The sequence below is a fragment of the Hippocampus guttulatus genome, chromosome 1, assembly GCF_054856545.1.
Source record: "Hippocampus guttulatus isolate MCC_2025c chromosome 1, RoL_Hgut_1.0, whole genome shotgun sequence".
Lineage (NCBI taxonomy): Eukaryota > Metazoa > Chordata > Actinopteri > Syngnathiformes > Syngnathidae > Hippocampus > Hippocampus guttulatus.
This window is the reverse complement of record NC_141261.1, coordinates 28,229,560-28,255,866: the sequence shown is the minus strand read 5'-3', so window position 1 is coordinate 28,255,866 and position 26,307 is coordinate 28,229,560. Positions and strand designations below refer to the sequence as shown.

Sequence of the window (26,307 nt, the reverse complement as noted above, 5' to 3'; positions counted from 1 at the left end):
GACAAAAAAAGAAAACTTGGAACATCATTTAAAAAAACAGTGAAATGTTAGCTGAGGATTAAACATCTTCAAATTTCTCCATTGTGAGACAAAGGTTTTTATATTTTATTTTGAATTAATTTTACTTGTGTTAGTTTAACAACATACTATGAGGATACTAATAGAATGTTTTTGATAACATAAAAAATCTATATTTTAAACACTTTCGAACAATTGGACATGAAAACATTTTTGACACAGTCCTGATATTTGATATTTATATTCAGGCAAAAGCCTCAGGGCACCACAATATTGTTGTGTATTAGTTAAGTCTGAAAGGTCTCGGTCTGATCTTGAAATCAAAGGCCTTTTTTTGTTTTGTTCTTGTCTCGGGGTTATTCCATATCAAATCACCCAGTGCGTTCAACCAAGCAGATTTTGATTTTAATGAAACTGTACTTGTTGATAGTGATGGCACAGCACTAAATCTCAAAATGTAGGTCAATCGGGGCAGGGGTTTGCGAGCTCTGGCCCACCAAATTTAAACGACTGGGTCAAGCTTCACAAAACTGGTATTGTATAAAGGGAATTCAATGAGAAATTAGGGCTGTGTGATCATGGCTAAAATGTAATATATTTTTTGCCAGACATCTCGAACGATACGAACATGACAACAGGTTCAGTGAAAGCTATGCATTTTTAAAAGAAAAAGCAAAATAGGACATGGAAAGTGTATTTTGTTTCATTAGAAGTGATTGACAGCCAATTACATGAACAAAGTCATCAAGAAATTAAAAATTATTCAATTCACATCATACTGCAACCGTGCTTTGATGATCAACAATTTTATGCAACAACAGAAGTGTTTATTGGGCTTGTGTGCGTGCGCGTGTCAACTGCATCAAGGTGTGTGATGTCATGTATCAATTTGTCCATTCATGACCGTGGTTCGGATAGTAAGGATAAGTGGTTCCGAATTTGGATGGATGTGTTGTGTGGCTTGGACGATGTTTCTGTATCCATTGATTCATTACATGGCGATGCGATGTGTGGACTCCCAGCGATACAAACTATGTCTGGATCGCATTTTGAGGCTCCCCATGTGATATGTTATGTTGTATGACCCGGACACGCTGTAGAGACTATGTCTCCCAGCTGGCCTGGGAACACCTCGGGATACCCCAGGAAGAGCTGGAACAAGTGGCTGGGGAGAGGGAAGTCTGGACTTCCCTACTCAAGCTGCTGCCCCCGCAACCCGACCCCGGATAAGCGGTAGAAAATGGATGGATGGATGGATGGATTATTTATTAATACACAAAAAGATGTTGGGAGTCAATGAATTAATTAGGAATAGCATGAAATGCTCTGCTATTTTTATCCATGGGTAATTTTTAAATTATAAATATGGTTACTTAATGCTCTAAAAAAAGCAATATATGTGTACCGTCCGTATAGGCTTAAGAACGAACACGGATGTCCATTCCTTTGTGCGTCCCTCGCTCCCTCTGCTTGTGCCTCTCGTCCCTCTTACTCCCCACGAAACGATTGCCTTCTGCTGCTTTTGACTGTCGATCAATGCCAAACTTGGAAGGAGGAATCTGGTCGACTGATTCGAGATTCACTCATGCATCACAAGCGTGGCAAGATCTGTGACTGATGTCCTCATTTCAACATTAATATCTTGGATGTTCTTATCTCAGTTTCGGTACGATCATGATTCTGAATTTCCCGGTCGGGGGTTGATTTTTTTTTTTTTCGTTCGCACTCACACCTAGGGACAATTTTGTGTTCCATTGACCTGCCATGCATGTCTTTGGAATGTGGGAAGAAAGCGGAGAAAACTCATGCAGGCATGGGGAAAGCATACAAACGCCACATGGGAAGACAGGAGCCTGAATCGAACCCTGCACCTCTGAACTGGGAGGCGGACGTTCTAACTCGTCGTCCACGAGTTGGAACTCGAACGTCCGCCTCCCAGTTCAGAGGTGCAGGGTTCGATTCAAGTTTCAGGGAATATAAGCAGCAGCAGCACACAGTACATAATGCAGTCTCTATAGTGGTCAGGTTTAAACAAAAACAACAGTCAAACCACATACAAACAAACGATAAAATTCCCATTTAAATTATATCCTTATTGGATATCAATCAACAATATATATTTTAATTATTTTGATAAATAACAAGTTACTGATTGGACACTGCATCTGATTAGATACAGTCGCCTTAAAATTGTACGCAACCTTAATTATTATCAGGAAGTATTTGTGGGTACTTTTGTCTCTGAAGAACTTTCAAATGTGCTGGCTCTTAACAGACACGAAGCACGCACAAAGCCGCTGGCTGACTTGATTTCACGTCAGGTGCAACGGTCTCCGCATCCACTTTGTTTTCTGCCGTCTGCATCTGTACTGCGGTTAACAGTAATTCCGATGCCATCAGGCATCTTTTCTACCATCAACATATGAACGCAGCAGAAGCAGCAACCACGCCCCCAGGCCCTCATCCCTGCAAAATCCTTACATTTTTCTCCTTGTCTCTCTTTTATGATTTTGTGGCCTCGAGAGCTTTCTTTTTCGCTTCTCCATCTTCAGCTCTCCGTCATCAGACGATTCAAATGGAACCACTCGCGTTCTAACGCATGCCCGAGGGTGTGCGTGCTGGAGCACTTCTTTCTCTCTGTGTGTAGAGGGAGGAGGCGAGAGGAGAGGAGATGCTGGTCCCGGAGCAGAGAGACGCCTAATCAGTGACGTGCCTCTGTTATTGATCACATCATTCCATGTGAACAAACAGCTGTTAAGTACATAAAATACCTACTTGAAATAATCTTCCTCCCATCGCTTTGGTGCCCCTTCTTGTGCAGCGTCGCATTTCATTGGCTTTCATAATTTTGCTGCTGTAAATCGGGAATTTCTGCATTGGGAGACAAATGAAGGTTTTCTTATCCTTCTTATTTTATGCGGCACATATGTTGCAGACCCCCTTTTTGCGCCACCGTATACAGTCTTGGTCTTGGTCTCGGTCTCGGTCTTGACCTCCAAAAGTCTAGATCTTGTCTTGGTCTCAATAATGTCTTGGTCTCGGTTGGTGTGGTCTTAAACAGAACACGCTTCACCTATCTTTCACTGGAAAAGCATTTCGCCAGGCCTTGCAGTGAGAAATCCCTTTGCACTCTTTATCAGACCCCCGATTCTGTGTTCTGAATGGTCTTGACCCAGGCGTTGTTGTGTTAGGTCAACATCCTCATCATCCGCTGAAGAACAGCCATTAGTGCCACCAAACAAAGTTGTTTGAACAACAGCATATTGTGTGTGTGCAAGGCAAGGTGACTGCATAATAAATGCACTCTTGCTCAGACTTGTAGACCACCCGCAATGCCCCTGATGTGCCATCATTTTATGTGGGCTTGAATGTGTAAAGAATGTTAAGTGCTGGAGCCACACTGACACTGTTTCCGGATAATTATTAGTTTACAATTGATCTCCGTTACTGAATTAATAAAGTCTATCCATTGATCTATAGATCTGTCTTTCTGATCTCTCTCTGTCTGTCTGTCTCTCTCTCTCTCTCTCTCTATGTCTCTTGACCTCAAAATGAATCAACTCTAAGAATAAAAACCAAATGTAAAATCCTTAACTATCTTGACCATGCCCAATTTATTGTAGGTCCTGCCTTGGTGCAAGGGAACACCCCTCTACATAGTTTGTTAGAATTGCTTGCAATCTTTTTTTTTTTTTTTTCCAGAATCCTGCTTAACTGGTTTGCGGTGTTAATAACATGCAGAGCCTATGGGAAACCTGTCATCATGAGATTTAAGAATTGGAAAGCAGAGTTTGCATTCTGACAGGCTCATGGGTTTGGCCTAGTACACATCCTTTTCTCTGGACAACTGTAATTCCAAAGATAGCTCCTGCACTTTTTTCACCACCATGAAGGCGCCCCACCCAACATGCAACCAGTCTTGAGTAGCTTTGTGGCGCGTCAAGATTTGACATCAACATGACTCTCTGTTGATCAAATCGCAGCTCCCAAGTCCTGGTGTAAATGTGACAATGTCACACTGAGGAGACATGCCGAATGTTGGAGGGCTTACATGTAAAAGTGGTTTGATTTTTTTTTTTTTTTGTACAGAGAGATCTGAAGGGTCTCCGATCACAAGAGGTGGCCTGAGACGCCTTCTCTTGCCAGTTGCTAAACATGCTTAAATCACTTTTGAAATTCAGTTTGGTCCTGAGCGAAGATGGTGGTGGTCTTCCTGGGCTTCAGGCCTCTTCTAATGACTTGTGTGTTCTTGGGAAATACCGTCTGTCTCCGGCCCCTCACCCCCATATGACCATTTACACTTTTAATGTCATCAATTTACCACATCATTAATTTTGATGAGATAACCTTTGCTAGGGAAATCCGGTGTGCGAGCATCCATGTACATGCATGGTTGAATAAGAGTGTGTGTGTGTGTGTGTGTGTGTGTGTGTGTGTGTGTGTGTGTGTTCCACATCAGTGCCCCTGCAAGTTTACTTTATAATGGAGATGAAACTAGAACGGTTTGCAAGCCCATCTCTATTCCTATTTCAATGGTTGTAGCAGTGTCATTTGTTTTCGGGTGGCATCACAGAAATTGCTTTGGGAGCACCAGCAACCTGGATGACTACCTTGACAGACTCTACTCTGTTGAAGGGCTCAACAACATTCATCCTCCAGTTCTCAAGCAATAATACGGGCATTCACGTGTGTTTTATGAGTAGTGAGTACTTGTGTTTTCCCTCCGCTTGTGATGTGTGCTCAATCAGGCCGAATCTACAACATATTCTGATAAGTTGTTAATAACCTCGAGTGATGTATTAAAACACTGACTGGCTCACTCAGCTGGAGGGGAGCAGCTGCCGGGAGTCATAATGAGAATTTACTCTGTGAGAGTCAAATTGCTGCCTGTTAATTGAGGTGAGTCAGGTGGCGTCTTACCGTTTTGGTCTTATCCAAGATTCGCAAGGGGGGTGACAGGCCGATGTCGACTGCTTTCATTTCAGCGCCGGTGTGTGGTTTATCCACCAATTTGAGGATGACCGCCATGTTAGGTTTGTCAAATCATGTTTGGTAACAAAATGAAAAGAAGTAAAAGCTTTTCATTGTCTTTGCGTGTTTCTGTGTCACATTCCAGGTTTTTACTTCTCTTGATGCAGCGATGTCTAGTACGACCTCTAATAATTAACATTTTTCTGCCCCCTCCACCGTTAGAATCCTGTTTGCTGCAGGCAACATGAAGATAAAACATAGGAGACCTCGAGTACCCTCAGTTACTTCGACAGTTGTATCGGAATAGGTTGCAGTAGCATTGCTGATATTTTTTGACGGACAGATTCCATGCACAATAGGAAGAGATGTCGTGCGTTTTGAACGTCTGACAGACCACACGCTAACAATTTCGTCCAGTCTCGTCTCATCAACGAAAACATTTTAGTCATCAAAGAGCCACGTTTTGCTCGTCATCGCCTCGTTATCGTTCATGAAATAATTTCATCATCGCCATCGAAAACAACACTGCAGGGAGCAAACCTATTGTGACCAAGTACCAAGGTTCATTAGGCCGCCAGTGCCTCAAGATCAATAATGACTGGTAGACCAGTGAAAGATCTCACGGGACAATTAGGCAACTAAATTTATTTGAGATTTGGATCACCATAGCAGTCACACAATCACATGTTAATGTGCAGGTTAAAGTGAATATTTTAAAGGGGACGTTGAGTCTGAAATGTTCTTTGCCAGAATATGTTCTATGTGCCCCCACAAGGTGGATATGAATTAATGCATTTGTGGAATATGAATTAAGCAACTCCACCTGTTTTTGTCCATATCCATTCCATTCATTCATTTGAGTTTGCAAACGTCACGTGAGCAAACACAGAGAACAGGTGAACCGTGACAGTCATTACCGGAGCCCTGAGGCACAGTGATGCCATTTTCAGTTGATAGCAAGTGGCCAAATGCCACCCCCTGAGGGGAATTAAAATGAGTGGATTTTTTTCCCCCTTAATTCATATTTCACAAACGCAATATTAATCAGAATGCCCCTGTTTAGACTAGTGGAGGTGCATAGACCATATTGTAAAGAACATCTCTTGAATTGACATCCCCTTTGGGTAACCTTTTGACTTTTCTGTCATCACGACACCGAAATGAAGAAAAGCACAAAGATCGTCTCCCGCAGCTTTGACCCCAAAGACCATATCTCATACTGTGAGCACTTTACTAAGTGCTTCGTGATGACTGCCTGCCTCTTGATCCCCGTATCGGCTTTATGTGAGACCAGGCACCACCTTAGGCTCCTATCTGTCCGTCGATCAAATTGGCCACACATACAGATTGGTATTGTTAGTCGCACAGGCTGGCCCCTAAGCCAAACATGAAAAATTGGAGTGACGTGTGAGAAATGCTGAACTGCCTGCCGGGAGCTCCAAGTAAAGGAAAGCTCGGGAAAAGAAGCGTCAGACCTGTGATTCATTGTTTGTCATTATCTTCCTCTTCGGTTCAGTTTGGAAGACAACAGCTGTTATGAAATTCATCCGGTAACTCAGGTGGCATTTACTTGCAAATTTAATTAGATTTTGCGCATCAGTCACTTAGACTGTCCTCCTAAAAATGTGTTAAAAATCCAATTGTTGGGCTTTCCCTTGTTCCATCCGAAAGTGGTGGTCCTCTCCTGACCTTCACCACGTTTAGATCCATTTTCAGGTGTTGTGTTGTTGTAGAGACTGTTGACGTTTTAGGTGGAGATCTGTGCTTGGCGCATTTGAAGTTGAAAAAGAAAAAAACATTCAGTGTAAACTAATTGATTGTTCTCGTACTACAAATAGACCTAAAATATTTTGGTAATTTTGGTGGTTAATTTTGACTGAGATAAATTTTCTATCCCTACTAATTAGTTTTATACTGTACTGTATTCGTTCAATTATACATGGTTTCCCCAAAGTCACTACAGACAAGGGCTGCAACCAACAATTACTATAAGAAGTGGTTAATCTGTCGATGATTTTGTTTAGTTGCAAAATCCATTTAAAAAAAACATTAAATTTCCATCCCTTTATTCAAAAACAGGACATTAATTCAAATTTGCACAGAATGCACCCATTTAAATGCTGATGATGTAACCGGTTTGGTCTGTAACATCTTAAAATACACCAAGATGTTGAACATTGTTTTTCAAAGTAAAAGCATATATTTGCAAATGTTTAATTTTGATTCAATGATCATCGGTATGCTTGCACAGAGGACTGCAGAAATCAGAGCATATTTACTTCTTTTGATAGGCTGATATTACAGAATTTTAAATTAAACAAGGTAAACATTTATTTTTTTAAAAAACTTAATTTGCTAATCGATAATAGTTGTCGATCTATTGTTGCAAATAGTATTTCAGACCAGAAGCTTTTTCGCGAATATTGCAGGATTCCCATGGGATCGCAGTCAACTATACCTTTAATCACGGGATTGGGAAGGTATAGGATAAAAGTTAACTGGCCCCCAAAATGGGAGCCTAATGGAAGTGGGAGTCATGATTTAAAAAAAAATTGTTTTGCTGTTTTTGCTGTGGTCCAGGACTGCGAGGAGACAGCATTTTTACTGTGGGAGTGGGCTGGGAAAATCCACTCGCTTGTCACCCTCTAGTCTAGTACATACTTCTTTTATTTCCATGTATTATGCAGACCCATGTGTGCCCATCAGCATTTGACCGCTTTGGCTTTGTACTTTTTATAAACATCTCATTCCCTTGACATTGCGACTGCATTGCCAAATTGCCACGTGGCAATATAAGTGAGCAATAAGACTTGGCATTCTGCTTTATGGCTGTCACACTGATCAAACGTGAAGCACTATTTATGCTTCAAATTGTTGAGCATCATAATCTGGTTGAAGCCTTTGATCAAAATGAAGTCACCACACGTAAAGCTTCTTCGCCCTCCAAAGCAACCGCTGAATTCTTGATGCCGAGTTCAAGTGCAGCCCTCTGTATAGCTTTTAAATGGCATTGTGCAAGCGCCTGCTCTTAGAGTTCTGTATGTTAATCAGTGGTAGTCGCAGGCCACGCGCTGCGTGGTTTGTCAAAAACAGATCCGGTTTTCAGAAACCTGGCATAGGTAGTGTAAATTGTTGCTTTTTAAACTGCCCCTGAAGTAATCCCTAAAAGTCATTTGGATTAAGAATTCAATGCCGAATCCTCAAGAGTTGGTTAAAAGCAATGCACGCGATGATGAGCGCGTCCCCTTATCAGCGGGAGAGTCCAGATAGTTTAAGTTGTATTTAAATAAAGTATTTACAGAAGGAATGCAAAGTGTGGGTAACAGGCCTCCAAGTTGGCACCCAAACTCATACACAGACAACTTGCTAGTCTCGAGGGAGTCATTTGCGCACCATCAGGCTATCAGTAGGAGGCTTTTACAGGCCACTTTGTTGCCGGCTTACTACTCCTGGTAGAGTGTTGGTGATCAATTTCCACCCCACTCCCCTGTAATCTGCTTCCTCAGAGATGTGGGGTCATCTAGCCATAAGGGCTTGAATGATGGTGTGTGTGTGTGTGTGTGTGTGTGTGTGTGTATGTGTGTGTTGCGTGAGAGAGATCTTTCCCTCAGCAAGATTGATTGCCATCATCTCAAAGGACTATTGAGTTAGCCATGATCAGAGAGGCTTACTACAGCATTGAGAGGAGAATTCGGCATGCACGCACACCTCTCTCATGCCGATACACTTCGATAATGTCAACCAATTTTTTCAGTCTTTTTACGTCATTCCAGACAAACAGACCATTATCTCCAACGTAAGACCATCCTGAACCTTTTGTCATTTTTGTGGCATATGGCATGTATGTCTTTGTTTTGAATAAAATCACTCTCTAAATAAAATACACTACTACTGTTTGTACAAAAAATAAACTTGGAAAATGAATGTGTTAATACTCAGTAACATTCAGGGATGCTGTAGTGTACAGTGGTGCCTTGAGATATGAGCTTAATGTGTTCCGTGACCACATGTGTAACTCAAAACATTCAAATAAATAGGGGTGTAACAAAATTAATTGAATCAGAAAATAGGTTTCGATTTATTTGCAAGATGTGAGTGTATCGAACCGAATCAAATTGTTCTACTTAACTTATATTGAGGTATTGAATCGTCTTTAAATAAAGACGTGAGATGTCTTTGAAAGAAATCCCATGGAATCAAACCGAATCGAATTGTTCCACTTTAAAATGAGAGGTCTTGGAATTGTACCACACACCGTATGTCGAGATACATATTGGATTGTCTTTTATTGGAGAGAAGCTCACCTCTGCAAATCAACTTTCACCGTGAAATGAATGCAAAGGCCATTTATCCATTTCAGTTTGTTGTGCTGCTCCTTGTGGTCTGCCCGTCTTGGCCACCAGGAGGCAGTTTAATATGGTCATGCACACACACACGAAGAAGAATAGTACTTTCTCATATCATTTTTTTCAGAGAGGATTAAAAAATATACAGTATGATTTTATGAATTTTCTTATATAATCTGCCGACGCGTGTTGCTGCTAGGAATGGGTACCTTTTACATTTGAACCAGTTCTCAGTACCCGGGAATCTATAACAGTACCCAGCAGTACCAATTTTTGTGAGCATCTCAATGTTGTTTTTCAGTACAGTATAATTTAGCATTAAGCTATGGGGACTTGCCAAAGGCATAGGCAAAACCATTGGTTTGTTTTAAATAAACAATGAGTAATACTCTTACTATTCTATGTTTAGTTTGACAGTAAAATTCAACTGGGATTGCCATTACTTGGCTTGAAGCCTCTTTTTTGAACATTTTTTTCAAACATTTGCCGAACTGCTGCTTATTTTGAGGCGAGTTGAATTGAGTTCACTGCCACCATACAGCACTCGTATCTCAGTTTTGTGCTGGCAGGTCTCGTCCAAATAACCTCCTACATCGAGTAGTGACCCAAACTTACGGTCAAGTATATAAAGGCGCTGATGTACACCGAGTTTGGCGTGCACCGCCAAGGCCTGCTTTTTTTGGCAGGAAAATGTGTTTCTCTCCTTCATATTTCTCACATTGACTGTGGATGAATGACTATTTTGACTTGATATCAATCAGTCAATTAATCGACAACCAAATTATTTTGATAATCAATTCGTCAATTAGAGACCTTTTTTTAGATATTTCCAAATCCTAAGAATGTCCGCCTCTCAACAGTAAATAATCTCGATTTCGATAGGTCTCCACAAAAGCACATTTCTTTGTGTTGAATCCAAATAAGATATGTGCAAACATCTGCTTTTACTATGGAAAACTGATCAGTGTTATTGCCTATTTTCGAACGTGTGTGTATGTGTGTGCGTGTTTGTGTATATATGTATATGTACATATATGTACACATTTTTGTATGTATATACTGTATACACATATGTATGTGTGTGTGTGTGTGTGTGTATATATATATATATATATATATATATACAGGTATATGTGTGTGTGTGTTTGTGTGTGTGTATTTATAAGCATTTTCTGCACTGTCAATTTGCTATGTCTTTTTTAATATAGGGATGGATTTTTTTTCATCCGATTCATCAACAAAATCAACAGATTAATGGTTTATTAAAATTGTTAGTTGCAGCCCTAATTAAATTTTAAAGCTCCCAGTATGAAGTCATTATTCTGCTGCATCCTAGTTGCACCCTGTTTGCTGACCTGCATAACCCACACAAAGATGTCCAACTCCATTTCCTTAAGCTGTGTCTTCATCCAGGTGATAGACAGAACCTATTCGGAAAGACGGCGCTCAGTCATTTTTTGTTAAGCTGCAATCTATGAGTTGCCTCTGCATCTGTTTTAGACTTTGACATTTTCTCCTCACTTTTCAATTCTCATCCATCCATTTTGCTCGCGTCACCAGAGTGGAAGCTGTGATCTTTGGGTGAGCAGTTCCACGGTTCTCATTCTCATTGGAGGTCACTTGCTTCCTCCGTTGTCACTTTCCACTGCGTCTGAAGTTATTGCCCCTCGCTCCCTATGCGAAGGACTCTTCACTCTTAATTATCACTCTGTTTGATAATGTCCCCTTCCCTGTCTGTCAAAAAGATTGGATGCATGTTAACATTTCCATTTCGTTAAGTGGAGCCTGCCCGATTGTGTACAAAATGTTTGTGTACGTGCTTCTCGTGCAATGTAAATGGGGCAAAGTTCCCTCCCTCCCCTCATCCATTTTCAAGTGTGGCTGAAAATGACATACACAAAGTGAAACAGGCTCTCACAAATGCAAACACAACCACCGTGTGCACGCACACAAATTGGCAATGCAATGGAATCAAAAGGGAAACCTAATTACCGGTGAATGGTTTCTGTTCTTCACTGGCATTTTTCTTTAAATGCCTGGTGACTTGATGCAAACAGCAAATTCAGCTGTCATGAGCCTTCAAATTACTTTGCACTAGCGTGGAAGAGTGGGAAATGATGTTAAAGATTCAAGGTTTTTAATGGATGAAGTCCTGACAACAAATAATGTGGGAATGCTCTTTGTCAAGGAAGACTTTTGGATGTTTTGGTCTCAGTACAGTGGATTTAGCTTGCTTATTTGTGCACACTGTTCGTCTGTGAAAACAATGCATGCCGGCTTGTAGTTTAATAAACACCTAAGCTCCCTTCAGTGGTATTTTGGTGGATGATACTCTCCTCTACCATAAAGTCTTGTCCCTCCAAGTGGCTGTTGGTAGGAAGAGGAAATTGTTAGCTTTGCTTTAGCTCAGTAGTAGTTGAATCAATGCATCTGCCATTGTTTATTTTCTTAAGCTTGAAGTTCTTGCCCTTGGGACGCTCCCACTGTTCGAGGAGAAACACTCAAGCCGATCTGCCCGATTGGCTCAGTGTTGAATTGTTGACCGTGAGCCTGAGTAGAAGTGGTTTTCAGTCGATGTGACGTTGTGTGTGTATTTGCGACTTCCAAAACCTCAAATGCTCCAAGGAGCAGGAAAAACTTTGGTTTTGAATCTAATGTTTGTCTCCTCTCTTCATCTTGCTCTGCAGGTGTTGGCACTTGAACGACAGGTCTTTGACTTCCTGGGTTACCAATGGGCGCCGATCCTAGCCAATTTTGTCCACATCATCATTGTCATCCTCGGCCTCTTCGGCACCATACAGTACCGACCACGCTACGTTGTAGTGGTGAGTGCCTTTAACTGGTCCCAGTAAATCGTAGCAGTATTTGGATGCATGTATTGGATAAAATTCTTTCATTGTGTGTGTGTGTGTGTGTGTGTGTGTGTGTACACACCCAATTCTAATGAAGCTGGGATGTTGTATGAAACATCCATAAAAACAGTATCCAATGATTTTTCAAACATGTTCAACCTATATTTAATGGAATACACTACAAAGACAAGATATGTCATGCTCACACTGATCAACTTAGAATTTTATGGTTGGAAGACATTCCAAAAACGCTGTGACAGAGTCATGTTGACCACTGTGTTACATCATCTTTTGCTTTTCACAACATTCAATAAACGTTTGGGAACTGAGGACACTAAAGGGGTGTTCACACGGCAAGATTTGGTCCGGTGCTACGCCGGGGCTGCCCCAGTAGAGCGTTCACACGTGCAAATTAGCTCCGGCGTAGCCCCGGAAAAAAGCTTACACCGGACCAAATTTGATCCACCTCAGTGAGGTGGTTTAAAAATTTGCTCCAGAGCAAATGCTTGTTAGCGAAGCAGCACCGATGTAAATTTGCACGTGTGAACGCAACTGGGTTAAATTTGCTCCAGAGCAAATGCTTGTGAAGAGTTTACGTACGGCGAGAATGCGTTGCTTTCGCGCTCTGTCGGACTTCCGGCATGTATTTGTTTAATAACGACACAAGACTTGGCTGGTAACATCTTTCCTTTTGTAGGAGACTGGACTGTCTCGGAGTTGTTTGTGTAGTTTGTTCCTTTGTTGTGTGTCCACACCCCCCCCCCCCCCCCCCCATATAATTTATTTTGTGATTTCCTCTCTTGATTTTCTGTTTGGCCCATTACATATTTGCTTTTCTGAGTGTCATTGAAGTCATCGTTGATTTACGTTTTCGGGGGCGGTCACTCTCGAGCAGAAGGCACGGAGACCGAGAAGGAGAAGGACGTCCCTGTCCAGTAGTCGCTTGAGTTGTGTATACGTTTTAAAAAGAACCAACACGACAGCTCATTTGTTTTCTGTCGTTTTGCCCCGCTGCAGAAACTGCCGTGTGAACGCAAGTGGGGCTGCACAGACGCTGTGCCGGTGCAGACACGCTCAGCGGCTTTGTACGTGTGAACGCTCCACACAATTTGCTGCGGTGCAAAATATATCGCAACAAAATACATCGGTGCAGCGCCGGAGCAAATGTGTGCCGTGTGAACACCCCTTAATTGTTGAAGCTGCTTAGATGAAATTCTTTCCCATTCTTGTTTGATGTACATCTTCAACTGTTAAACAGTCCGGGTTCTCAGTTATCGTATTTTACACTTCATAATGTGCCACACATTTTCAGTGGGAGGCAGGTCTGGACTGCAGGCATGCCAGTCAGGTATTTGCACTCTTTTACTACAAAGCCACACTATTTTAACACAGGTAGAATGTGTCTTAGAATTGTATTGCTGAAATAATCAGTGCCATTGCTGAAAAATAAGTTGTTCCAATAATTTGCTCTAAATTTACAAGCGCGACAACGCAATAAATTAAACTCATATACCAAGCCCCCACTGTATTTTGATGTACAGGTCAGGTCTTCTTTACTTTTATCTGTATTGTGCTCATGCAGACTGTCATACACAGTTTCTTTTTATTTTCAACTTGAACTATTTTCACCTTGAACTATTTGACAACTGGCGTAAGGTGTATTGTTTAAGCGTATTGTGGGACACCCTTCAACCATTGTAACTGTGGTAATTAGGTCTAATTAAAGCAAGCTGGGCACGGTTGTGGGGCCTGGTGGGGGTCTCATCACAATTCTGGACAGTGAAGGTCACTCTTGTTGCACAAATCATGACCGTAATAATCACGCATAGAGTCACGGTAGAAGGGAATGAATATTCAAAGACATGTTATTTTGATAACTCACTTAAAACCCCTTAAACCGAGGGCAACTTTGCCAAAAACGGCTACGGAAGGTGCACCCAAAGTAAATTTGTAGCTGTTCTTGAACCATTTGGAGTATCAGCATAGTGTTGGTCTCTTTTTGAAATATTCAAAATTTTATTATTATGAATATACCTCCCATACAATAAGAATGTGTTGAAGTGCTCCTGTCACTGAACTATAGATGTTCGAAAACAGAAGAAAAAGGTGAATCGAATTTCGTCGAATTTCTTTTCACAAAATCTGCCTTGAAAATGGATTTAGAATGTTGATTCGGACTTGAAAACACTACAGGATCAAAGCTTGAGGTCTCCCCAAGTTCCGGTTCAAATTCGACAATTGTAACATGAAGGGTACCATTCAAATCTCCAGAAACTCAGCTTTTAAAAGATGTATAACATGTTCACACATGTACTCAGCTGACGATGTGCATCAGCGATTTGTTTTGACAGATGACGGAGGACCCTTCGACGGGCCCTCCTAACTTGAAGGGTTTAAAGGGGACGTCAACCCAAAAACATTTTTACGATGTTTTATGCTGTCTAAACACTATCTTCTAATTAATATTGAATTTGTGGACTTTGAGTTAAACAGTAATATTTACCTGTTCAAGGCCGGCCGTTCTGACACTAGCAGCTGACTGAAAATTACATTATGGTTGCCCGGGGCTCAGGTAAGGACCAATCACAGCTCAGCTTGCAAAGGTCGAATGACCAAACTCAGAGAACAGGTGAGGCATGATTCATCACAACTGTGATGTCATTTTCAGTCGGCAGCAAGTGGCAACATCGAACATGTTAATGTCAAGAACATTTTTGACTTGATTTCCCCTTAAATTTCTACAACTGCTACAAACAAGCAATTGTCATGTCATAAAAACGATTATCCTATAAGATAAGATAAGATAAGATAAGATATCCTTTATTTGTCCCACACTGGGGAAATTTACAGCCTCCAGCAGCAAGAATGTGGGTAGAAAGAAGAAAGAAGAAAAAAAAAAACAAACACCGTTCAATTAAACAGAACGTGAAGAAGAAAATAAAGGATTCTTCTTAAACATAAAGTAGAATTCAAACTTTTGCAAGTCAGATGATTACTCGTTTCGATATGTGACCTCCCGAGCAATGACTAGAACATTTTTATCAGCAAAACTGAGAGAGGAATACGCCAGAGAAGAAGAAGAGGAAGCTGTTTGACGCAGAATAGGGAGGTTGGCAAGCCGGGACGTTTTCATGATTCAACATCGAGAGTATGTTTTCGTCAAAGCGCTGTTTATCTGTCTACATTTCCTCTGACACATTCATAACACAGCACTCAGCATGAGTCAGAAGATTTCCATGGAGTTATGTTGAGAGCTTTAAATTGTCCTGTCCCTCGAGGACTCAGTGATCACTTGTTCCAACATCATGGAATTAATGTTCAGTATCAAACCAGCAATTTTGTCAAAGGATACTGAATGTAGCAAGTCTTAGATACTGTAGATGAGTTCAAAGTCATGTTGGTTGGTTCACGGTCACGCTTTTGCTGTTCATTCATGTTCAAGCATTCTGCCTTTATTTATTCCACAGGCACAACACATTTAAATCATACCATGTCTTTTGCACTATTAAAATGAGTGACATAAAAGTGTGTCATGTTTTCTTCACTTCTATAAAGATTAAGGTTGTGTACTAGCACATGTAACGTTGATGTTATTTTTCCCTTCAGTTTGCAGTTTGGGCGGCTCTTTGGGTGGCTTGGAATGTCTTCCTCATCTGCTTTTACCTGGACGTAGGCGGCCTGTCTAAGGTGAGGCTTGCTTTTCCAAATGGAAGTAAAATTAGATAACTGATATAATGTGCTTGCAGAAGTGTGCACACCCTCTTAAAAATGGGAATGTGACTGTCTTCGGAATTAACCGATCACATTCTAACCCATGTTAAATAGGGGTCAGCACACACCTGCCACCATTTAAAGTGGCTCTCATTAACCCCACGTGAATTTCTAGTAGCTTTTTCTTGATAAGCCTGAAGGTTTTGTGTGAACACTGACTGACTGATATTTTGAACTGTTCATAATTCCCTCGACCCATGACTAAAGCCCCGGTTCCATTTGAAGAAAAACACCCCCCTATGCATGTTGCTAATGCCCACCTTGCTTCACGTACCTTTTAGAATCAGAAATGTCAACCTTGGTTTCATCAGCCCATAACACATTTTCCCACATGCTTTTTGTTGATGGAGCCACGCTTGAACAGAACACAGCCACATGTATCCCAGTTCTTGCAATTTTCTATTAAATTGAGTTCAAGCCTAGCTTTTGAACCTGCGTGTGTAAACTTTTTATATCCTCTGTATATAAGCAGCCAACATGTCTTTCCCTGTAATGTTTCCGTAAATAATTGCCCTGCCCCACTTTTCTTCCTCTCTTCTGAAAGGACATAATCCCCACCCCTTCCTCACATTGTTCTGTCTTTCCCCCCCTTTGGCTGCCTGACCATTGAGAAGAATGAATACATGCAGCTAATCTCGCACTTTCTCAGACACCCAAAATGAATTTCACAACCACCTTCTCAAGCTCTGGTACCTCAGCCATTGTGTGAGAGACTTCAGCTCCCTAGCGTGCGTCTTGTCCATCACTTGACTCCACTATGCGCGTCTCTTATGCGTGTGCCTTTTTGTGTGCTGTCTAACGGGGCTTGTCGGGGCCAGCTGCTCAGGGCTGCGGCTGGGCATTAACCCAACAGATGGAGCCAGCCTGGGCTCCCAGCCTTTGCATATGCTGGCCAGGAGGAGAGTTGGCTAATGAAGCGTGGACACACACACACTCTGAACACACAGCTTTCTTTGAAACCCCTGACACATTTTATCATGAGACAGATTTGGCTAATTCAGTCAGACCTGCCTTGCACAACCTTGATAGGATGGTTTGGGAGGAGTTTGTGGCGGTGCGTGTTGTATTAAGCAAGCTAGAGCCCTGAAGCAGGGATGAGGTCATATGGTGCATGATCCGTCACCTCCTATTGATCCCCCAGCTTGTCCGCCCGGTGCAAGACAGATTGACAGACAGGCCCCTGACTCTCTGGACAAACCTTTGACCAACACGCTCCTCCCTCGCCCCTTTTCTCAATATATTTGATTTATTCGTTCTCACATTCACGTAATGTAAAAATATAACAGACTGATAAGTCAGTGTAATAACCATTATGAGTCATGAAGTTTTCCCCCCGACAAGAGAATTGTTAAACCCTTTTGGCTGAATCATCAGATTAATTATTAAATGAGCAGATGTGGGAGAAAAGCAATTTGACTGCCATGAAAAACAAAAATTCAGCTACTGAAACATTACTGTTATTTAGCAAATAATTTTCAGGTCGGATAAAATTAGAGGGAACATAATAAAAGACACGTTGAATGAATAAAAAGATGCTATATGCGACATTGTGGAGACCAGTCTAAATCGGGATCATTCTAAACTAAAAATAATCTCAAAGAAAAATTCTGTTTACTTGTGGATCAACTGACTTCAGCTAAACTGATTTGAGCTACATAAGATGATGAGTGAAGGGGGAGGGATACAAAATGAATGGTGTCTAGAAGAGAATATTGTTTTGTTCAGGTTTTCATCTGTAATATTTTAGAGTCAACTTTAAAAGTCAAACAGCATGTTGACTTTTTTCCTCTATCCGTTTATTTCCTTCTTCATATCCGGAGGAAGGTGGCGGGGGCACAGCATCTTAATACAAAGCCCCTTCTTCCCTCTCCCTTGGGGGATCCCAAGATGCTCCCAGGTCAACTGAAAGACATAGTCTGTCTAGTGTTTCCTGGCCTCCTACCTACGGGTCAGTGCCTGGAACACCTCACCAAAGGAGGTTTCCAAGAGGCCTGCCAAACAGATGCCCGAGCCCCCTCAACTGGCTTTTCTCGTTAGCAGAGGAACAGCAACTACTCTGAGCCCCTCCCGGGCAAGTGATTCACTATGTACTTTCAAAGGAGAACCCTGCGGAGGCCGCTTTTATTTGCTTGTAGTTTATTCTTTTGGTCATGACCCACCACCCTTGTGACCATAGGTGAGAGTGGGAAGAGAGTAGATTGACCAGTAAATACCTGATGGAGGATCTCATCCCACCCCATAGATGCAGAAACTTCCGAGCAGAATCAATGACTTCTGTTTGCTATTAGTGTTGTCTCACCACCGTCAAGGTTAAGAATTAAAAGAAGTGGATTCCTAAAGTCGTAATAAATGCTCAACTAGGCAGTCAATTTGTGGTTGAGGGTTGCATGATGTCGGAACAAATACAGTGTATGTATGTGTGTGGTTAATGAGATGCTTCAAGGAAACATGTGGCTCTGTTAATAATGTATGTCTGGTCACAGTGGGGCATATGGGAGCTTGGATTGCCATAGTGGAATATTGAGTGGTGTGAGCGTGCGCGCAGGATTAAATACCTGCTGATTAGACATCATTACGGCATTAAAGAGCCTCATTTCGAAACGGCCGACTTTGTAGCTGTGAACTTTGAACCTGACCTATTTGTTTATTTGACACCTATGCGCTCACTGCGATTGACTGGCCAGGCTTTGTTTAATACAGGCAACCTTCATTATTCGCAGGGAATAGGGGCCGCACACAATGGAGACCTCTCCCCCCTGACACCCCCCCCCCCCCCCGCGCCCCAAATATTCAAAGAAAATAAAATGCTCAAAAAAATGCTCAAAGCAAAATGAGCGGACTCAACGTGCTTATGTCAGATACACGCAGGAACTCTGAGGCAGAAGCGAAGCTATTTGGTAAATGGCAGGGGAAGTTGGCAAAAGTGTGGGAACATTTCAGATGGAAACGCAAGCCAAGCACCAAGGCCTGTAATCATTGTAACACGGGCCTTGCTCTCCACGCCCAGTCTGAAACCACGTAGGACCTGAAACAAGGTAAAATTAACGTTCCGCAAATCACTGAGATTCATGTTAATGTACCTTACAAACATAACATTAGCCTTGCTGAGGGCTTGGTCTGTGTAAATTATGACTATTGGGGAATTTTTGGCTTGTGTTGCTCAGTGCAAGTGACAATATTTTGTTCTGTTTTAGTGAAGTCAGAAGAAGGAAATATTTGTTTCCTCTCAAGGTTTCTTTCTTTTAGTTTGAACACTTTTGAAACTTACAATTAATATTTGTGTTATTCCTTGTCTGCTGGTCTAATCTCAGACGTGCACAGCCTTCAACCTAAATGTCAAGTCAGGTGAAATTGCACAAAGGCAGTGACTGGCTTTTTTTTCTTTTTTTATTCCTTATGTTTTGGATCCAAGAAATGGTAAGTTTAAACTGAAATGTATATTTGTGCTTGATACTGACCCACAGAATGTGGAAAAGAAAATAGTTTGTTGCTACGCAATACCTGAATTGAAGAAATGGAAAAGATTGATGACACAAAAAAAGGGAATCAATTGGTCTTTCCTTATTAAAGGAACGCGCCATTAAGCGCTCATTTTCCTTCATTTTGTCAGGCACTGTAAATAAATATGAATGGTGCAAATGACAATGGCATCTTACTCCCTGAAAAAAAGTTTAAGATGATTAAGTGTCACCACACTGTACACCACCATTTTGGACTTTTTTTTTTTTTACCAGTTCACATAATCACTGTGACTGCTTGCATGCTTTAACATGGTATTGTTTGTTTTGGACTTGTTTCCTGTCTATTGTGCAATAAAAACATATGGCGTAGGCACTCCTACGCAGCCCAGGTTTAATACGTTACTTTGTGGAAAAAAACAAAACAAACCAAAAAAAAACCAAACAAAGATTTACAGTAGCGGGGGAGACATAGCCAGCTCCATGGTCCTTGAAGCAGGTGCCACCATTCTCACTCACCAAAATTGACGCCATATGGCCCTAATATGCATGTGAATAATATAATTGTTAATATAATCATTATTAATATCATCCAAAATATTACGGGTTTCATTCTAATATTTTCAGACTATGATTTGCCCATGCATATACATGTGCACATAAATTTTGGTGACAATGGGTTTCGGTTTTTGTCCATTAAGCGACCGTAATGGAACGTTTGCACTTGTTTAATGGACCATGGAGCTGGCTGCATTCACCAGCCACTGCCGCTGTGAACTGCTGCTCTTTTTTTTTTTAAATAGAGGACTAAAGAAATCTGGGAATATTTACTGTTGAGAGGCTGTAATACATCCATCCATGATCCGAGCCGCTCATCCTCACCAGGGTTGCGGGCATGTTGGAGCCTATCCGTGCTGGCTTCGGGCAGTAGGCGGGGTACACTCTGAACTGGTTGCCAGCCAATCGCGGGGCACACATAGACAAATAAAAACATTCACACTCACACGTACGGACAATTTAGAGCCGTTTAATCACCCTACCACGCATGTCTTTGGAATGTGGGAAACCACAGACCATGGAGAAAACCCATGCAGGAGAACATGCAAACTCCACACAGGAAGGCCGGATCCGGAATCGAACCCATGAACTCTGCACTGTGAGTTGGATGTGCTAACCAGTCGGCCATGCTGCCCTGCATTAAAATCCCATTTCACAAATATAGTATTGGATGTGAAATGTCTTTCTTGGAAGTTAAATGTGCTTCTATGTGCTTTACCATTTGACATTTGACCTGTTCCCCCTTCAGAAGAAACACTCCAAAGCACTTTTACTGATATTTGCTCGCTTGTAGACTTTTTCTTTTAGTTTTTTTTAAAAACTACTGGTACTATATGACTTGGCCAAAATCAAACTTCTTTCTGACTCTAATGGTTCATAAAACATTTTTCGTTCAGTCTCTCTCTTCAGCCTGTCCTGCAGTCCATTAGTTTTTTGACCGCTGACCCAGATGGCTCTTTGAAATGGTCAAAGGGAATGTGCTGATTTGACATCAGCTACAACTCAAGTCATCTTGTGCCGGTTAGCATTCGCAATCAATTGTGTGTCCTTGCTCTGAGAAATACAAGAAGCACCTTTAATTTTCCTCGAAGGTCTGGTACACACAAAATTAACATTGGTCAACAGCAAATTTTAATGCAAAATCTCAATGAATTTTTGACACAGATTTTAAAAAAATTGACCTGTTAAAGAAGCTAGCACAATACATATTTTACAATTCATAGTAATTTATAGTTTTTGACTTTTCAGGAAAAAAACACTAGCTGCTGAACATAACTCATAATTACATACAGTACATACATACATACATGCCGATTTATATAGCGCTTTCACAACAGCGGCAGCTGTAACAAAGCGCTTAACAAAACAGTTAACATAAAGTAAAATAAATAAACACAACACATAACATAAAACACAGACAGTCGTGCAGTCCTAACCACTTTTCCGTCACACGCTTTGTTGTTTGAAGCAGTTTGATAAGTGGATTAGAAAATGGATGGATGAATGGATACAATACAATACAATACATACATGCTGATTTATATAGCGCTTCCGCAACAGCGGCAGCTGTAACAAAGCGCTGAACAAAACAGTTAACATAATTCACGAATATGACTAAATTATTGTGTGTGTGTGTGTGTGTGTGTGTGTGTGTGTGTGTGTGTGTGTGTGTGTGTGTGTGTGTGTCGCCCACCGTATTTTCTGGACTTCCAGCAACGACTTTTTTCCCCAAACGTTGAACCCTGCGGCTTTTAATTTGATGCCAATGAAAATACTGAATATGTCACAGTAGACCAATTTAAAAAAGTGTTCAAGTCTGCCCTCAAACTGAAAATTCATCACCTATGTGCAGTGGCATGCACATGCTGAGGTTTAAGCTGAGAGAGAGAGAGACAGAGAGAGTGAGTGAGAGAGAAAAACACGCAAGTGTGTATGCATAGCGGTGCACGCGGCTGTGTGAAGGAGCAATCGAGAGCCAAAATAAGCATGTTGAGTTTAATGAGCAGAATGTGCAAGACTTTTGCAGTGGGACCCCGGTCTAAGTTCATCTGCAAATTTGTCCTATGTGACAACAAGGGTCAGAGAAAGGTTCTGGGATGCTGTGATAATAAGGTCCGAAACAGGTCGTGTCGACAAGCTTCGATATTAAACTGGTTCAATATTTACGACCAAATACCATTGTGTATAGGAAAAGCCGATGAATCGTGACGGCTTGAACGCCATGGTGCAAATCCCCTCATCACGGCAGTGAATCAAGAAGATGTGAATGTTTGTTTTCTTTGTCTTTTCCAGGACAGTGAACTTCTGACATTTAACATCTCAGCCCATCACTCGTGGTGGAGCGAACACGGGCCAGGCTGTGTGAGGAGAGAAATGCCACAAGCTGAAGGGGTCCACACCACTGAAAGCCACTCGTACATCACTGTCACGGGCTGCCTCATGGACTACCAGTACATCGAGGTCATGCACAGTGGAACACAGATCCTGACTGCTGTGAGTATCAGTCCGCGCTTTCCACAGTCATATGTTACATGCCTGCCTTTGGGCCAAACACCTCCTATGAGACAATTTGCTGAATGTAATATTTGTGAAGTTCCGGATCGCCCCGGAATGAAGTGGATCCCACAAACGTAGACACGTGTAAAGATTAACAAAGAGTTATATTACAGACAACGCAGTACCGACAAAGTACAACGAAGGTCGCTGGTTACAAAAGTGCCAGGACAACTTGAGACAAAGAACAAATCACTTGCAAAAGGGAAGGAGGAATAAATAACAAAAAATAAATTAAAAAAACGCGGCACAAGGAAATCCAATTACCGTATTTTCACGACAATAAGGCGCCATTAAAAGTCTTCAATTTTCTCCAAAATGGACAGGACGCCTTATGATGCGGAGCGTCTTATGTATGCGCTGAGTTCCAAAACCTGACTGACAGCCGACACGCTGTTTATATAGAGAAAAGGCGGAAGTGACTGTGGACAGGCATGCGGCAAAGAAGTCGGCCAATCAGTGAAGGGTGGGCGTGTATATATACATATATGGAGAGAGAGAGAGAGAGAGAGAGAAAAGGCAGACGTGAGTGAGGACAGGCATGCGGCGAAGAAGTCCGCCAATGAGTGAAGGGTAGGCGTGTAAGTGGACGCTAAAGGGACGCCCCTAGCAGGTACCAACACCTGTATAGAGTGTGGCTATGTGCATTGTTGCAAAACAACTTCGGTTTTGGTTTCTAAGAACCCCCGAAAATAAATTCTACAAAGAGACACGCCTTCGAAGCTCAGTTCAAACTTCAAGCCATCGGTTATGCTTTTGGCATGCGTGCCCATCTCACAGCAGCGGTGAAAAACCAAGTCAAGCAAATGAAATCTGAGCTTGCCGTTATTCCCGTAGGCTTGACTAAAGAACTCCAACCGCTGGACATCGGCATCAATCGGGCGTTCAATGCAAAGTTGCGACCGGGCGTTCAAAGTAAAGTTGCGAGCGGCATAGGAACAATGGATGATCGATGGCAAACACAACTTTACAAAGAGTGAGAGGCAGCGCCGGGCGAGTTACGCCACAATTTGCGAATGGATTGTGGCTGCTTGGACGAACGTGTCTGCTTGCACTGTTGTTCGAGTTTTTGGCAAAGCCGGCATCATTTCTGTGGAGCCACATGGCAATGAGAGTGACTCTGACAACGAGAGGGAACACGGCGTTTTTGATGGATTACCGGTACTTGCACAATCGTTCAATTCTGATACAGAGGATGAGGACTTTGATGGATTTCTGGGTGATGATTGATCGAAAAACGTGAGTACATTGTACGATGGCTAAATAAAATACAACGGAACTCAGTTTTGCTTCCGTTGCCTTTTTAAAAACGTGTTTTTAGCTTGTATCTGTATGTCTTGGCATGCTACCGTATGCTTCAAGCTAACGTGTTTTTAGCGTGCGCGCATGCATGTCATGTCAGTGGTATGTTTTACCACTGTAAAACTGCGCCCAATAATACAGTGCGTTTTGTCTATGTGTCAAATACAGAAATAGCACCCATTAATGAGACTGGCCCAACAATACGGTGCACCGAATGGTCGTGAAAATACGGTACGAGAAATAAAAACAAACAGTGGCGGTTCTGGGGGGGGGGGGCAACGGGGGCCAGTGCCCCTGTAGCACAGATTCTGGCCCCCCCTGTGGCCCCCCCTCCGAGCGCAGATTACGCAGTCCTGCCGAGTCGCCGACGCGAAAGGTGGAACCAAAGTGCGTGATTTAACATTCTAGTCGGACCCTTTAGTGCGCTGCGCCATTTAAAAATGAGCGGGAAAATGAGAAGCAGTCCGCAGAGAAGGAAATTACCACGACACGAGTGCTATTTGCGTGTGTGTGTGCGTGTGCGCGCGCGTGTGTGTGTGTGTGCGTGTGTGTGCGTGTGTGTGCATGTGAGTGTGCGTGTGTGTGTGTGTGTGCGCGCGTGTGTGTGTGTGTGTGTGTGTGTAACTTTTTTAGTCTCCCTTTTTATTTTAATTTTTATTTAACAGGATCAATATATAAGACATTGCCTTTTAAAATTTGGATAATTATATGCATGTAAAACATCTAGCTTCAGTGTATTTGCAATTTTTGTCCCCGGCAGGCTGGTACCATATCATCCCCTGGCTTGAATATTCTCAACAGACGTATTGTTACGCTTGCAGTCATTTTAGCCCTCCTAATACTGTTTTTTTCTCATCACTGTAATGTTATGACTACAATTTCAAAGTCTGAAGAAATAAAAAGTCAAATAAGATTTCGAATCTGTCTTTTTAGCCCTGGGTTGAATGTGCCCCCCCATCAAAACCCCTGGCCCCAGCCCAGCCCCCTCAGTGAAATTGATCCAGAACCGCCCCTGAAAACAAAGTGACGAAAACAATAACTACACTGAGAATACAAAAGTAGAGCGCTGTGGAACAAGGTCTAGGTCAAGAACATCTAGATAATTGAACATTTGGAACATGAGTCGTGAGCAAGGCAAAGTATCCAACTGCATTGTTTTTGGCGAGGCAGAGTTTATAAAGACAGATGATTGTAACGTGTGACAGGTGCATTCTGGAGGGAACGCCCTCCGAACCACCTAGAAACTGAAACACAAACAGACAAAGCATGACAATATTTTTTCACAAATCTATACGATTGGTCAGTCGGCAGGTGTAGGTATCACTTTTTATGTTTGTTGAAAATTGCTTGCTGAACCAACATGCCGTTTTAGGGTTCTCCTGAAAAGTGATACGTATGTGCCGCCTTTACCTACTCATAGGCCCGAGCTAAGAATTAAATATACAGGTATAATCTAAACCTTGTGGATTAAAAGAGATCTGATGTCCTGGCAGGAATGATGAAAGTCAGGAGCATTCCTGTGACTGGACTGTTCTCAGTCTCATTGATTTGACTTTGTTCTCTGTCAGTTCGGCTGGCCTCGAAAACCGAAATATTCATTGATGTTCTCTGGACCAACAAGAGTGCAACTGGAGAATTTTTAAGGCACGCGGATATCTTGTAAACCACGATCTCACTAAAGGGTGAACATTTCCAATTATTGGTGAAGGTAGAAAAAAGTCTTGTTTGCATCAGGGTTCATGAACGGTCGCAATTGTCTGCTCAACGGTTGTCAGACGTGCAGCAGATGTTCACCAGTACTTTTCGTGTCGCTTGCGGCAAGCAAATTCACTAAAACTGTTGGCGAATATTTTGTAAACATTTGCGACATTGAATGAACCCTGACACGAATGCAACAGTCACTGCCTTCGAAAACACTTACAATAGTTTGAAAGGGCTGTGAAGTATGCAAAAACTGCATCACGGTTTTTGGTCTCTTAAGATACTTTGGAAAGAATTCATTTCCCATTTTTCCCCAATGACATTGCAGATTATGAACGCATGCTGGACACAGTGTCTCCTGTGCAAGGTTGAATGTATTAAAATGTTAAAGCGGACAACTTGTGATGGCCTGTTCTTCGTTGGGAGCACTGCACACATCTCCCAAAACGATTGTATATCACAGGTGTGGGTGGTGCAGGCTCAGCACGACAACAAGCGTGTGCCGAAATGATTTTCAAGCTGGTATGTGAAGGTAAATTACAGTATCTGCATAATGCCTCTTTAAACATTTCTCCTTTCTCCTTTGGGGTTGAAATGCGGAGCAGCCAGCCAAGCAGAGCTCAAGCGAGGAATGAAAGAGAAAAGGGTGGGGGGGGGGCAATGACTTTTGTCTTGGCAGAGGGCCTTTTGAAGGTTTCTATGAAATATTTAGTTGGGGCTCAAAGGATGGTCGTTTGTGTCATTTCCATGAAATATTAATCTGCTGGTCGTAATCAC

At 42.0% G+C, this 26,307-nt stretch overlaps 1 protein-coding gene across 3 annotated transcripts in view; it reads left to right on the top strand.

The window, feature by feature from the left end:
* The window catches only part of nkain4 (sodium/potassium transporting ATPase interacting 4), a 60,739-nt gene that overhangs the window by 8,825 nt on the left and 25,607 nt on the right, over positions 1 to 26,307 (top strand). For 2 of the 3 annotated variants that reach the window (XM_086124485.1, XM_086124478.1), the window contains exons 2-4: positions 12,023 to 12,160; positions 15,794 to 15,874; positions 22,267 to 22,467. In XM_086124485.1, coding sequence (XP_085980611.1) covers positions 12,023 to 12,160; positions 15,794 to 15,874; positions 22,267 to 22,467 — 420 coding nt within the window. Of the gene's footprint in view, positions 1 to 12,022; positions 12,161 to 15,793; positions 15,875 to 22,266; positions 22,468 to 24,589; positions 25,696 to 26,307 lie in introns of those variants that run through there. The other variant, XM_086124470.1, reaches the window with a different exon arrangement.